Source organism: Mauremys mutica, chromosome 10 (assembly GCF_020497125.1).
Source record: "Mauremys mutica isolate MM-2020 ecotype Southern chromosome 10, ASM2049712v1, whole genome shotgun sequence".
Classification (NCBI taxonomy): domain Eukaryota; kingdom Metazoa; phylum Chordata; order Testudines; family Geoemydidae; genus Mauremys; species Mauremys mutica.
The window spans coordinates 56,515,250-56,530,346 of record NC_059081.1 but is presented as its reverse complement, the minus strand read 5'-3'; the positions used below and the strand labels follow the sequence as shown (position 1 = coordinate 56,530,346).

Sequence of the window (15,097 nt, the reverse complement as noted above, 5' to 3'; positions counted from 1 at the left end):
AAAGTTGCTGGTGCTGTAAACAAAAGATCAGCTCCATATTACAGGATCCAGCAGACTCAATTAGCAGACTAGTGAACTGTTGTTCTCTTTGCTCAAGGGACCCCCGATGGACTGAAAAGTCTATAGACCAAACAAATATATTCTGTTTTTGGGGGGGGGGTGTTTGGTTTTTTTTTTTAAAGGCATCTTTTTTGCCAATGTTTTGACACAGTAGCCAAAGCTAGTAAAATTTTTGGGCAAGTGGCCAGTGCTTGTTTTACTGAACACCTGCAGAAACTGGGAATATCAGTGAACCTGAGGCTTTTTGAATGAAACAGTCCTGGTGTCAGATACAAAGACAGCTGGCAAAAAAAAAAAACCAAGCATCTTCAGTGCTGAAGAGGCCACTTATGACTCTCTCTTCCCAAAGAACAACCTCGCCCCCTGTTTCTTTTTAAAACTCTTTAGCTGTGAATGGGAATAATCAGCTTTCTAGTTTGAAGATTTGACTTGCCTAGCTCTGCTAGTAGCTGATTGGCTGTTGCCTGAAGATAGTTTTGGGCAAAAGGGGTCTAGAGTATAGAGGGAGTGGAATACCATTTAATTGAACTTGAGTGTCATGAAACTCCATTTGGAATGAAATAAAAGGAAAAGTCCCAGGTAGTTTCAGTGCATTGCATTGTGCAGAGTGGAAAGTGATTAGGGCATTGGGTTGAGACTCAGAGACCCGGGGTCAGTTCCTGGCTGTGCAACAGACTCCTTGTGTGACCTTGGGCAAGTCCCAATCTCTCTGCCTTGTTTGCCTATCTGGAAAATGAAGCTACCTCACAGGGGTCAGGATGATAGATTATTCCCCTCTCTGAGGAGCTGAGATACTACAGTGTTGGGTGCATAAGGTAAGAAAGTTCCAGTTATACCAAATCTCCATTTATATTGAAGAGCTTTGAAAGGAAAAAATAGCATCAGTATGGGTCCAATTCTGTTCTCATTGGACTGAATTGGCAAAATTCCCATTGACTTAAATGGCAGCAGAATTAGGCTCTCTGGTTTGAAATACGTTTTGTCAAAATAACTTCCGTGTATATCTGACTGTGAGCCAAATCCCTGTCTGCTTCCTCTTGTGAGTGTCTTCACCTTGACTTAAATGGGAGAAAGACTAGCAGCATTTAATCCTCTAGCTGCTATCTGTTTAGACGTTCATACCATACTCATCACTGTGGTGTCTGCACCATTCTACATAGACTTTCAATTAGGAAGGGTCTGGTTTTGTTTGTTTGCAAAGAAAACTCTCTCTCCTTGCCTGAAACCTTTTCATGCTGCCTGCTTGTTTTAGTCTTGTGTGTAATGTGGCACAAGCGGCGTTTTGTTGTATGCACAGGAAAGAAGGCAGTCTGTAAGGGAAATGCTTAAATTAATAAAGTGCAGATTTTTGGTACATGGGATATTTGTTCCAACAGTGGGTTTTGCAGTACCCAAAATTTCAGTTTCAATTAACTTAATTGTATTCAATAGGCTGGATGAAAAGATCTTAAGTAGTATGTGAGTCAGGCTTTCAGAATGTGTTCTGCAGGAGGCTGCTCCTGGCTACTCAGCTGATACACAGGATTTCTGATCCTTGGAAACAAATGCAGAGATATACAAAGTGTGTGCTGTATGTCTTGCTCCCTTTCTGGGATTTTTTCTTGTATGTCATATAAATGGCATGGCATTTGCAGGTATTCTCTTTTTTTTTTTTTCTGCCTCTTTTCTCCCCAGCTTCAACATGCAGATCCACATGCACACACTGTCTTCCCTAATAAAAAGAGATACCATAATAAAAAAGAGTCTTTATTAAACTAATCCGATAACACCATTTTCCTGAGAATTTAAACATTTCATTTTTAATAATAAAAATCAAATTGACATTGTTGCACCCTGAATGTGTTTTATTCAAATCAGACTAAATGCCGTTGCTTCAAGCCTAAGCAGCTATCTCTCGAGATGTATGTATTTATAGCATTAGTTAAATGAGTTCTAAGAATCAGGCTTGTATCAGGAGTATAGGTAGTGAATCTGGGAATCAAGATTAAAAAAAAAAGAGGAGCTGATGGGATGTTTTCCACTGCTCTGGTAGATCAGGATCCAACTGTGCTCTCAGTTACATTGGTATAAATCCAGAGTAACTTCTTTGCAGCAATGGGTTCAGTTTATTTGGATTTACAAAGGTGTGAGATCAGAATTTGTCCCCTTGGAAGTTAGAAGAATTGTTCAAGCAGCAGGGTATAAATGTAACATTGCATATTCTCAGCTATGAATAGATGAACCTTTGTGCTGCTTGGTTTTCAGAGGCGCTCAAAACTTCCATTGGCTATCCAAACTTCTTTGATCTGCAAAATTGAACTGGAAAAATTGCCAGGGTACAGAGATGCCAAAAAAGGAAAATAATGAAAATCGCCTTAGGTCCTCAGAATCTTGATAATCCATAAGGAACATCTTCAGTACACACTATTGCACAGATATTTTTGTCATTTGTTGGATGCTTGTAGGCTAGGAATGGTCTTTTAAAAACCATTAATATAACACCCTTGTTAATGGTCTGTTTGGCACAGCTGCCAATAATATAAGTGTTGCCGTTGGAGAAATGTCATGGCAAAGACTTGTCTTGACATGAAGTATACAGAATATGAAATTCCTTTATAAGCCTGAGGGCTGATAAAAATGACTTGTGAGAGGTTACAGAAGGACAGTGCACCTTGCAACATTCCTTTTCTATCTTTTGATTACAGGTAGTAATAGTTTATATCTAAAATCGGTCATTTTAGTACGGTAAAATTAGATTTCACTGCTGGATACTATGGGGGTAAAGTTTCAGTATCACCCACTAGGGATGAGTTCAGAGTTCTCATTCATAAAAATGGGAGTGGCGTGTCTCAGTGCCTGCCCTCCTGCGTGAAGACTCTTCTCCCCCCAAGTGTGGAAGCGTCACCGTCGCTAATCCGTGAGGTTCAGAGGCTGAATTTGAATAAGCACCAAAGCTTCTGATACTTATCTGAATCTTATCCAGACCTGCTGGGAAGTGGAGCTGGCTTTCTCATGAGATTTCCAGGTACACCTTTACCCCGATATAATGCAACCTGATATAATGTGAATTTGGATATAACGCAGTAAAGCAGAGCTCGGGGGGGGGGGGGGCAGGGCTGCGCACACCGGTGGATCAAAGCAAGTTCGATATAACGCGGTTTCACCAATAACGCGGTAAGATTTTTTGGCTCCCGAGGACAGCGCTATATCGGGGTAGAGGTGTATTACATGGTTCTGACTGGGCTTGAAATGCCATGACAGCAAGTCTTTTAGGGTATGTCTACACAGCAACTAGCCACCCTCGCCTGGCCCCTTGCCAGCCGACTTGGGCTTGTGGAGCTCTGGCTGCTGGGGGGTTTCATTGCTGTGTAGACTTCCTGGCTCGGGCTGGACCCTCCCATCCCACCGGGTTGTCGAGCCCAAGCTCCAGCCCGAGCCTGGAAGTCTACACGGCAGTGAAACAGCCTCGCGAGCTCGCGTCAGCTGGCACTGGCCAGCGGCAGGTTTTTCTTTGCTGGGTAGACATACCCTCCATTATTTCAGCACTTTCCATGTTGCTGTTGTCCAAAGCGAGGAAGGGCAGAGGGGCAGAAAAAAGAAAAAGTAGCGTGAAAACCCTGTCTCAAAAAAACAGGTTGGGGATTTGTTCATGTTTTGCTCACACTATTCAACTCCACTGTGGTGCAAGAGGGAGAGGCTTTGGTTGTCCTGAGCCTTGTTGGAACCTTTTAGCATTAGACTATTCTGTTTGCTCCTGTGGCCTTATGCATTGATTTGGCCCACACAGCAATTTGATTTCCACCTTCCACACAAACTGCTTTTGAAATGCTTTGCTTAAAAAAACTAGTGCCCCCCCACCCCCGCCAGTGACAATAGAATCATTCTTTCCATTGAGTCCTTTATCAGCTACAGGTCCTGATCCAAAGTCCATTGGGAAGACTGCAGAAAGATTCCTATTCACTTCAGCATTGGATTAAGTCCATAGGTTGCCTGGCAATTAGAGGTTACAGCCAGCCTCTATTGACTGAGCCAGGCAGACCTAAATCACCACCCTTTCCAGTACCACCTTGGTTCACATGGGCCCAATCCCCTAGGTGTGGAGCACCCATAGCTCCTGTTGGCTCTCCTATGGACATCCTCTCTTAGGAGCTGCACAGCAGTTTGCCATTTGCTTGTCCACAGTTGATTACAGGACTTCCTTTTGAGGTTCCAGTTGTTCAGTGTGTAGATTCTGTTGGTAGCAAAACCAAAATAAAATAAAATCACAAACAAGGCTCTGTAGGACTTGTGCAAAATATTAACTGCCTCGTTTTTTGACACCAGTAGTAAAGTTGTGTGAACTAATTCTCGACTAGCATAAAAAGATAATGACAAAATTATTCTAGACTTAAATACCTGCAAAGTTTTATATTTGATTGGAAATATGCTGCCTTTTCTACCTCTGTGTTTGTTTTTTATAGTCAGTTATTGACACAGTGTGTAATTAAAAAATAAAATACAGTGCCTGCTATAAGCCCCAAATGTAAGCCAGGCTGTGCATACATATGATACCTGGTCTCCGAGAATGTGCACAATGGTGTTTATGAGCAGGACCTAAATTTACTGTTACATCTGTTTTAATCACTCATCACTTGAGCTGGTTTTAAACCAATAAGCGTTATGATGGAAAAAGAAGCACAATTCCTGTCAAAATACCCACTTTTAAAAAGTGTCTTAAGGATTCTGTTTGGAAGAATATCCGTTTATTCATGTAAGTTCAATTTAGATAGACTAGACAGGCCTTGGAGTGTCCCTTTAAGTTTGCATAGCTAGTTACTCTGCAAATTGCCAAGTGTGTGTGTATTTTTTTATATGGGAAATGTATGTTGGAATGAGCTAATTTAGCCATCGGAATTTTATAACAAATGTATGAATGCTGTGGGTTTCCCTCCGTAGCCCCCTCTAGCAGAAACATAATTTGCAGAAATGAAAACAGTCTTTGGCTAGCTTTAGGCTTTTCTCAAAAATAGAAACACTAGGGTTTGTCTGGCTGGGCTGCTTTCCTCACCACACACCTGGTGTATATCATTTTAAAAAATAAATTATGCCTCATTAAATTACAATTAAGTGAAATCACGATCATTTGTTTTTCTGGAAGGAAGATGTTTTGCATACTGAAAGCCTAATTTTTTGCAGGTGACAAAAAGGCTGAACAGATTATTTAGTATCACTTTATTTTTTATAATGTTGCTGGCTGGTTACTTTGTGTATACTCTGGTAGCTCAGAATTATATTAATGTAAATGTTATTGCTCTCAAGATATTTTATTGTAGTGTCTTTTCTGTCACTTTGCGATCTATCTGGCATTGTTTACTGGTGCACTGCATCACAGCATTCTCTTCAATCTTAGAAGGAAATGGGATTTTTCCCTCCGAGTTAGTCATTTCTCATCTATCCTGCTATTCACGTAGCTCATAAGGCTACCAAACATCCACCCTCATCTTTCGAGATGGACTGAGCCTCAGTATAACATTTGTACAGCCAAATTTCCCACATGCACAAATGTGATTGGGAATCAGTGTAAATAAAGAAAGCTCAACTCCTCAAAGTTGGAGCTGTGTCAGATGATGTGCAGTTACCTCGATTGCTGGCACACGTCTGGAAATATGCGTTCCAAAGTTTAGGCACCGGGAGAGCTACTTGTACTTGCAAATACCTGATTTAGTGTGGAGTCAGTGACTGCACTTGTAAGGAATTGCTGGTGCACTTTTGTGTATGTGTCCAATCTTCATTTTTTTACAATTCTACCATAAATTCAGACATGCTGGGGGTGGGGGAGGGAGTGGGAAGGAAGAAGCAGTGCAAGCTGTCTTAGAGTAGTGGTTTTCAACCAGGGGTTCGGGGCCCCTTGGGAGTTTCAGGGGGTCTGCGAAGCAGGGCTGGCATTAGACTTTCTGGGGCCCACGATAGAAAGCCAAACCCCGCCAAGTGGGCCTGAAGCCGAAGCCTGAGCAATTAGCTTCATGGGGCCCCTAGTTGCCCTGCTTGCTACCCCCTCATGCCTGTCCCGGCTTTTATATGCAGAAAAACAGTTGTTGTGGCACACGTGTGCTGGGGAGTTTTTATAGCATGTTGGGAGGGGTGGGGGCTCAGGAAGAAAAAGGTTGAGAACCCCTGTCTCATAGTACATGCCCATTGCTCACAAGTGTCTTTTTCAAATCAGCCTGGTGCTGGGGAGGAGAAGAAAGGGGAGCATAAGTAAAAAGCCTTAAATCACACAATATTTTGGAAGCTCTGGGGTGTGTTGTTTTTTTTTAATTTGTTTCTGGTATATCCCCAAAACAGCCAGAGAATCAAGAGTTAGGGAACTTGTAAAAATGGTTATTCCTTTTTTTTATCCCATTTGGAGAGTTTTCCATCGACTCTAATGGAAAACTGCAGGTACTGGATATATCTACCTTGGAAGGGCAAAGGGCTGAGGTCAAACCTCACAGTTTAGACCTCTAGGACATCCACCCCTCTTTCAGTTAATCTCTCCCTGGGCTTGTTAGTCTGGAAAACTTGAAAAGCACTTTGAATGTCCCCAAACTGTACGGTTTCTAATAAATTGTTACAGCTATACCAACTACACGATACATGATACTGTCAATGATTTCAGCAGGTAACTGAAGCAAGAGCCATTACCCTAACACCAAAGGGTCTGTGAATTTTTCCATAGTGTGGATCTCATCTCAACAGACCGGTTGCCTCACAGACCATCTCATCGCACGGCCCCAGTCCTCTCCCATTTGCAATGCCGTTGCACTTCTGTGGCAGCTACCACAGTGGCTTACATACTAAAGTAATATTAGGAAAATGTATTTTTAGCTTCTTTTAAGGAGAGACATTGACCAGTCAGCTCTTTGGGGACCACCAGTGGTCTGTGGACAACAGTTTTGCGGTTTCTGCCATAACAGATCATGGTTCAAGCATACCTCTTCTGTGTATGTTCTGGCAGCGTGTGAGCAGATGTAAGCAGACATAGGGGTGTTTTTTTCTAGACTGTTGGTTTTGTCAATAAGTGTAGTGAATAAGGCCAATAAACACTGGAAAATATTAGCTTTTGGTCACTGGTCAGCTGTCTTGGAAATGTCCAACAAGGGTATTGGGGACTATTTGATGTGAGGGGAGAAAATAAGCCAAGAGTAAATACTTCAGGTTTTCTAGTATGTGGCTGTATGACAAGAGCACTGAAGTAAGATTGACTGTAACTGTAATGTGATTTCACTGGGCCGTGACTGTAAAGTAACAGTGAGGTGTATTTTTGACAACGGTTTCCACACAGTTGTTTTTCTGAGGTACTCCAGTTTCCCCCAGTATTTGGTTGGTAAATATTGATCCTTTAACGGTGATGGCTTTAGGTAAGCTTCATTAGCTATGTAATGGAATTCTCAGCAGTAAAGCTTTTTCTCTCGGCAGTATTTCTGGGAGTAATGCTTCAGTTTGATAGACTGCTAGGTGGGCAGGGTGTATGAATGTTGTGGGACAGAGCAGCCTTTTTAATACTTTGAAATCTCCAACTCTGAGCCTCTTGACTGGCATGCTCAGTACTGAATTATACCTCTTCTCCCTGTGAGTCTAATCCTTCTCTGCTTCTTGCTTGTACGTGAATAAACCTAAACACAAATGCTGAAGGAAGTTACCATAGTATTACCTTTTGGAAGTGAAACACACATCAATAAGCCGGTGGCAGATATAATATGGCCCTGTAGAGGACAGTGGTACATCTTGTATGATCTAATAAATTGCCTCTTGTCTTAGGCCCTGATCCTGCAATGCACTTAGGTCTGTGCATAGTGAAATTGACTTCTAGGTAGTGCCTTCAGTTATACTTGGGCTTAAGTGCTCTTGTTGATTTTAGGGCCTTATTAAATAACACGTTTTTGTCCCTAAATCCTCCTAAATTGAGGGACCTCTGCTATACTGGCTACCTGCTGGCATGAAAGTGTTTGTAAACACTGGAGGAATGTTGTTAAAAAAATGTCGGCATTGTGAGGTCCATGATCATTTAAATGATGCAGCAAATAAAGGGTTAAAGTAACCAGTCCCTGGAGATAGTTTCTAAAGCTTTCATATTTGCTGCATTCTCTCCTCTGAGAAAAAATTGTCCAGACTGAAGTGAATGGACTGTAACATCAAAACCCAGCCAAATGCTTTTTTTTTTTTTTTTTTTTTTAATAAACCTCCTGTGCTGTTTAAATGTCGGAACTAAATTTACCAAACTTGGCAGATTTGTAAAGATGAACAGGACTGCCAAGTGTTCCCAGCTTCAAGCAGGGAGAGGAAAAGATCTAACCGTTCCTAAAATATTTTCAGGAGGCACCTGGTGGTAATTGCAGTTTTGCTGTTCTGCCCAGGCATCTACCTTTCTATCCAGCATCTCTGTGCTCAGATTGTTATTAGAGCATTAGAATAGGACATTCCCAAAATAAACCAGAGCTCCCAGAAGACAAACACCTTCCTACAAGAGTCCCTTCTGGGGAACCCTTAAGAAACTGATGTAGGTTCTCAGCATTGCAACCCGCATGGTTACACCAAACAAATTAAAAAAAAAAAATCAACACATGACTTGGCTTTTTTTTTTTTAATTTTTTGAACCAGGGATTGCTGTCAGAGATCCTGCGTAAAGAAGAAGACCCTAGGACAGCTTCCCAATCCCTCCTGGTAAACTTGAGGGCAATGCAGAATTTCCTCAACCTGCCTGACACAGAGCGGGATCGTATATATCAGGACGAGAGAGAGAGAAGTATGAACCCCAATGTGAGCATGGTGTCTTCGGCAGCCAGCAGTCCGAGTTCTTCCAGAACCCCCCAGGTAAGGTGCAACCCCTCTTTAACTGTTTTTCTTTGGCTTGAGATCCTGCACATATCTTGGAGAGGGGGCTTCTCAGTATTTTCCTGTCTGTTGTTCCTCGTACCTAGATGTGTCTTGGAAATTTTTTCTGTAGGGTTTTGGAGTTGCTGTTAAGAGGTGTTTATTGGCTGTCAGCAAGGCACTGTCATAACTTTAGCTATGACCCATGGCATAAATACAAAGAGGTATTTTAGTACACGAGAGAGGATACATGTGCTGTGCATACAGATTAATGGTGCATGTCCACTATATAGCTACTACATGATAGATTAAAGAAAGCCATGTTTCTAACTTATGTCTTACATTGTTAGTGTCTATTTCAGTGGGCAGGGCAGAGAGAAGAGTTGGACCTGGGTTCATGTGTGATTTTCAGTGAATAAGAGTGTGTGGCTGATAGAATACATGGCTCCCAGTGAATGAGAATCTCCTTGAAATAAGTTTGCTCAATAGTCTGCCTCGTCAGAGTCCTTATTTTAGAGGCTTACATTGGTAATCACTTACAAGTATGGAGATGTCAGGTGGGTGGAGTGTTGAAACAGAAGATCACTGCTTGCTATTTGCCACCAACTATTGTCTGATTGACGTAGCTTCAGATTTCTGTACGCTTTTATCGCTGCTGTTTTACCACCCACTTTCCTAACTCCCCATATCAGATGCTCATCTGCCACTAGAAAAAGAGAACGTGGGCACACAGACTGCAGTGTATTTTCCCCTACTCCCTGACTGAAAATAACCTCACAAACATTCAGGCTTCTGAAAAGGGGTGTGTGCTTAGAAGGAGATTGTGATTACAGAAAATTTCCTTTGTCATCACAACATTTGCATAGCTTTAATTTGAAATTCCTCACCGCAGAGCTAAGCCAGCTCAGTTCTAACATTTAACTTGATTCAAAACTTTACTAGTGAATGGGCATGTATCATCATCCTGCTTTAGTAACTGTAGTATTTTGAAGTCTGTAAAGCATCCGAGTTGTATTCCTGTGCACACGTTATCTGTGCTTATAATCTTATTACTGGGTCCTTTTCATATCTGAGATCTGTAGCTCTCAATCTTGTCATTGGCAGTAGCGTAGCACAGACTGATTAGTTATAAAGACAGGATTTTGTTTCTGTAGAAACAATTGATGTCATTCAAATATATCCTGTCATTTTAATACACTTTATACCTACACATTATGTAAAGGAATTGTTAATTGCAGGTAATTTTCTAGCATACTCTACTCACACAAATTTAAAAATGAATTTTGTGTTGCAAACTCAGGTCATTGGCCTAACTAACTGTTATCTTCCCAGTTTCCATTTCATGATAGTAAGGATTTGTCAAGACAACTGTTCTATCTGATACTTTAAAACATCATAACCACACATGTTTCTGCATTAATTATTATATTAAAGGATTTGCTCATTCACCCAAATGTTCAAGTAGAATTAATTCCACAACTAGAGTTCATATGAGGCACTCTGGCTCTGGGGGTAGGGTTCAGTGGATCGCGGGAGTTGGAAAACCAGAGTTCTGATCATGTCTCTTCCCCCAACCTGCTGGTGATGCCACTTCACCTCTTTTCCTCCTTTCCACCATCTGTAAAATGAGGATTAATGGGTAACACCTTCCCATTTAAGAGCTCAGCATTGTTAGAAAATCTGATTATAAAAGTTTAAAGAGACAAGGCGGGGGAGGTAATATCTCTTGTTGGACTCACTTCTGTGGGGGAGAGAGGAGCTGTTGAGCTTGCACACAGGTCTTCTTCAGGCCTAAGGTGAGTCAGAAGCACCCCAGGCTCACTTACTTTTTGACTTGAATGAGGCAGCAGTGGTTTTTTTTTGTTTTTTTTTACATATTTGTTTTATTGATGAGCAACAGTGATACATAGAGCTTTGTGCCCTCAGTGCTTGTCTTTTGCTGAGCACACTGGGAGCAGCTCCTCACCGCACAGTGTCAGGCCACCAGTGAAATCCCACTTCAGGACTCGCCAATGGCAAGGCATGCTATAGGCACTGCTGGGAAGACCTGGGCACCCCTGAAAACAAGGTTGCTGACCAGCCCGTAGGCAGCACATTTTACTTTGCTTCCCATATACATCTTATTAGCCTGGGTGAGGCCAGTATCCTCTTGATCTCCTGTACAGTGATTCCTGCAAGTGCAGCTTCCCAGACGAGATGTTCTGAATAGCAAGAAGAGGGGCCTTGGACATAGCAAAGGGAGCTAGATGGGAGGAATTGTACTGTCCTTCTAGGAATTATGCTACAGTGCTAGAGAAGTTGATTTAATGGCATTTTGAAACATCGTTTCCATAGATACCAGTCTCCTGAGGCAGTAGTTCTGGGAATGATTTTTCAGTGTGGAGGGTTAAACGAGAGGGTATCGTCAGCTACTATTAATATGGAATAAGGGTAGTGGGGGGTTGATATAACGGGGCTGGGGAGATAACCACCCGTCTGTAATTCTGTGCTGGTGATGAAATCCCCACCTGGGGTGTTTCCTTGGTATGTTCCGGTATTGTTCAGGACCAGCGTGAGGAGCAGAGTACCAAATTAACTCAGCAAAGGGATCCGAGTGCTTTGAAAACAAATTCAGAGAGTTTAAGAGGTTGTTGCGTACATTTGTCCAGCTCTCTCCAGGCTGTTTTACAAAAGGGTAAGGGATGCAGCAGTAACTGACAGGACTTAAGAGCTCTTACATTGTTGCTGCCCACTTATCTTCTTTTGCACTGAGAGATTCCAGTAATGGCCAACTTCACGTTAGCATCAGGACAGTTTTCAAACCTGGGGGTCGAAAGTTAGGCACCTAACATCCTCAAGATTTAAGGTGTCATCCAAAGAAGTCCATTGGAACTAGTGGGTGTCTTTAGATCTTTGGCTTCAGTAGACTTTGGATGGGGCCATCAATGAAGATTTCCACGGTGAGGAAAGGATTTGGGGTGGGAAGAGCTAGGAGGAAGAGAAGGGAGAGCTCAGAACGTTCTGATTGACCTAGGTAACCTTTCTGTTAACATGCGGACATTTGGGCAGTTGTGTCCAGCTAAGAATTGACACTAGAAATGAGCCTGAATCAAAACCCCGGCATAACTACCCCAAACTCTGGGGAATTGCAGGTATAAAGGCAGGGACCAGCTGCAAAGGTTTACATGGGGCCAAACCAAAACCTGGGAACGGAACACACACTCCGAGCTTTTGGGAAGGTTTGGATCTGGAATGTGCTGTGAGCTTTGCCACTTGGGCTCATTTATTTCTCAAGCCCTTTGCACCTCAGCTGCAAACAGACAATTTATACGTGTGACGTTCATCCTTTCGTTAAGGGCTCTTCCTCTCTGGGGCAGGGATTTCAGGGGGAGCTGCTTCGGAGTTAAAGCCTAGTTTAGATCAGCTCTAATAGCTCTGCTATTTAGCCTCTGGAAAATGAATGAAATCTGGCATTCTGAGGCGCTGATGCTGCTGACACAGATTACTGAGCGTCCTACTGTAAAAGCACCAGTGGAAGGGCGTGTCGTCGCTCTCGGCCTGTAAAGCCTTAGTGCTGCTGAGGAGGTTAAAATAAAAATCTTGCAGCAGCCTGGTGGATTGCATTGGTACAAACCTTTTAGGGTTAGCCCAGCCTGGGGAAGGGCTGGCATCCTCCATTATTGTCCTTCATTTGTCACAGAAGCTGATGGGAAATCATTCAATTAAAAGGAGTGCAGCAGAATACACAAAATCGCAATATGAGTTAAGGAGAATGAGGGCAGCACATCAAAGGCATGCCAAAGCCTGGCTTTATTAAATGATTTTTTTTTTCATTTCCACTGATTTCCTAGGTGAAATTAGGTGACTGTCTGGCTAGCATAATGATGATAATGATGGGAAACCATACGTACTCAAATGACATACGTATAGCTTTAATAAAGAATGAGGGAGACTTGAGGGAGTGCATTAAATTGAGTAATAATTTATTATTTAGAGACCTCTACCCATTTACTCATTTTTTCTGGGAGAATTGGCTCTCCCTCCAAGGTATGCCGTTTTTAGAACAACAAAAAAGAAAAAGGCATTGCCCCATATATATGCTGCATTTGCAGGCCAGCAGAACAAACTTAGTTGTCTGCCTGCAGCTTATAGCCCCAGCTACCTATCCCGTCTTGGAGCTGTTCAATAAACATGCTGAGAGAGAGAGAGGGTTGACAGGGCCCTGCACGTCCTATAGGAATGCATTGCAATTATTTCCAATCACAATTAACCTGATTAGAATAATGGACAGGAAGTGTCCCTCTGTAGCTAATGCAGTTTGGCATCAGCTGACTGAAATCCTTTGATAATTTCTGCACAGATGGCTGGGCTGAAAGCAGCACTTTTTTAATTATTATTTTCATGGTCTCTTGGTAGGCCAAAACCTCAACACCGACAACAGACCTCCCCATTAAGGTGGACGGCGCCAACGTCAACATCACAGCTGCCATTTATGACGAGATCCAACAGGAGATGAAAAGGGCCAAGGTGTCTCAGGCCCTGTTTGCCAAAGTGGCTGCCAATAAAAGTCAGGTGAGTGGTTTTTTTAAAAGAGCAAATTCTGGGGCTGGGATTAGACCCTTCTCCTCCTCCCTCCCACCAATAAAAATACATCTGTTCCTGCAATAATAATAATCTCTGGGGAACCTGTCATGTTTCGTCTCTTGCCTCCCGGCTGGTTTTCTTTTCCTTTTAAAATAGGATGGAGAAGGGACCAGCTCATGATCCCATGTAGTTGGTTTTGGTTTTGTACATATTGGGGCCCTCTCACTCAGATGCCCACACCTCCCTCCCCACTGTGGTATGTAACCTAACATTTCTGGTAGTGGAACAAGGACTCTTCAAAATTCTGCCTCATTTGAGAGATACATGCTTTATTTTTCTTAATTGCTTAACTCTGGGAAACCAATGGGAAACCACAGCTGAGGCAGATCTTTTTTGTTTTATATGCAGTATATACTGTGTACAGTATTGCCTTTTAAATAATTCACTGTCCATCCTTGCCATTGTACAAGGAGGGGTTGGGGGAGTAGGGCTAACGCTTAGTTCACATGGACTTTCTCTCACCTTCGATGCAAGAAATACATACTGGGGAACTCAAAGTGGGGTTAAAAGTCTTGCAGGAATCAATGAAATGGAAATTTTATCCAGCTGTTTACAAAAAAAAAAAAATCAGCCAGAACAGTTTTATGGAGACAGTGGGGGACAGAGTTTGGCATAGGGCAGACAGTGAGTATGTTGGTGACTATTAAGAAGGATATGTTTAAGTCTGGGTGAAAGGGGCAGTATTGTTATGAGATTGTGTGTGTGTGTGTGTGTGTGTAGGGGTGTGTGTGTGTAGGTGTGGGGGAGCGGGGTTACTCATGAACACTCTCTCTGCTAGTGTGTGTATATATATTTTCCTTTCCTTCAGGCAAGGAAACAATACTATTGAAATCGAAGTAAAATAAATCTGATGAAAATGTTGAAAGGCATCTAAACAAGGCATTAATAGCCATCGATACCGTTCTAAGAGCCTTACTCTTATATGTATTTATATCCTGGCATAGGCTGATTCCTTTGCCCTTCCTTCATTTTCTCTTTCCCTTCTTAATTGTTATTTCCCTCTTATGTGGAGGTGCTTGGGTTACAGCTCACAATCCCCCCAAAACCCCAACACACATACAGGCACAATATGAAATACATAAAAGGAAAATACCATGGAACCCTTTTAAACTGTTAAATGCATAAAAATCTCATATACCACATGGCAAAATATAATGAGAACTGGAGCTGTTAAACGAATAAAGCTGTTAAAAGCATAATGCCACTTGGCACAACTACTGTGCATTTAACGGTTTTCCACTGTGTAATAAATGACATATGTGGTAAACGTGCAGTAAATATAAAAACTGCACAATTGATTTTGCAAACGTGCCCCTTATTCTTTGATTCATGCAAATATCAAAGTTACACACACAGTCTGGACAGGCCAGTTTTAATAAGGAGTTTTTAGCACAGACTGAAAGCCAGCCTCTCTGAGGTTTGGCTCAAAATTGCCTGCAAACTTCCTGTCATTTTACCGAGAGGAATCTTGAAATAGAGGCACCGAACCACCCAAAAATAATTCGGGTGGCTCACCAGCGTCAGTCTGTGCCAGTTCAAATGCTTAAAGTGAACAGCAACTGAGCCCTCCCCTGGCAGAACCGAACACCAGCCGTTCTCCTGA

The 15,097-nt window shown here is 42.3% G+C and overlaps 1 protein-coding gene across 4 annotated transcripts in view; it reads left to right on the top strand.

Annotated features, from left to right (window-relative positions):
- Nucleotides 1–15,097, top strand: part of SATB2 (SATB homeobox 2) — a 224,773-nt gene that overhangs the window by 167,059 nt on the left and 42,617 nt on the right. For 3 of the 4 annotated variants that reach the window (XM_044978501.1, XM_044978499.1, XM_044978500.1), the window contains 2 exons: nt 8,659–8,871; nt 13,267–13,422. In XM_044978501.1, the coding sequence (XP_044834436.1) occupies nt 8,659–8,871; nt 13,267–13,422 (369 nt within the window). The remainder of the gene's footprint in view (nt 1–8,658; nt 8,872–13,266; nt 13,423–15,097) is intronic. The other variant, XM_044978504.1, reaches the window with a different exon arrangement.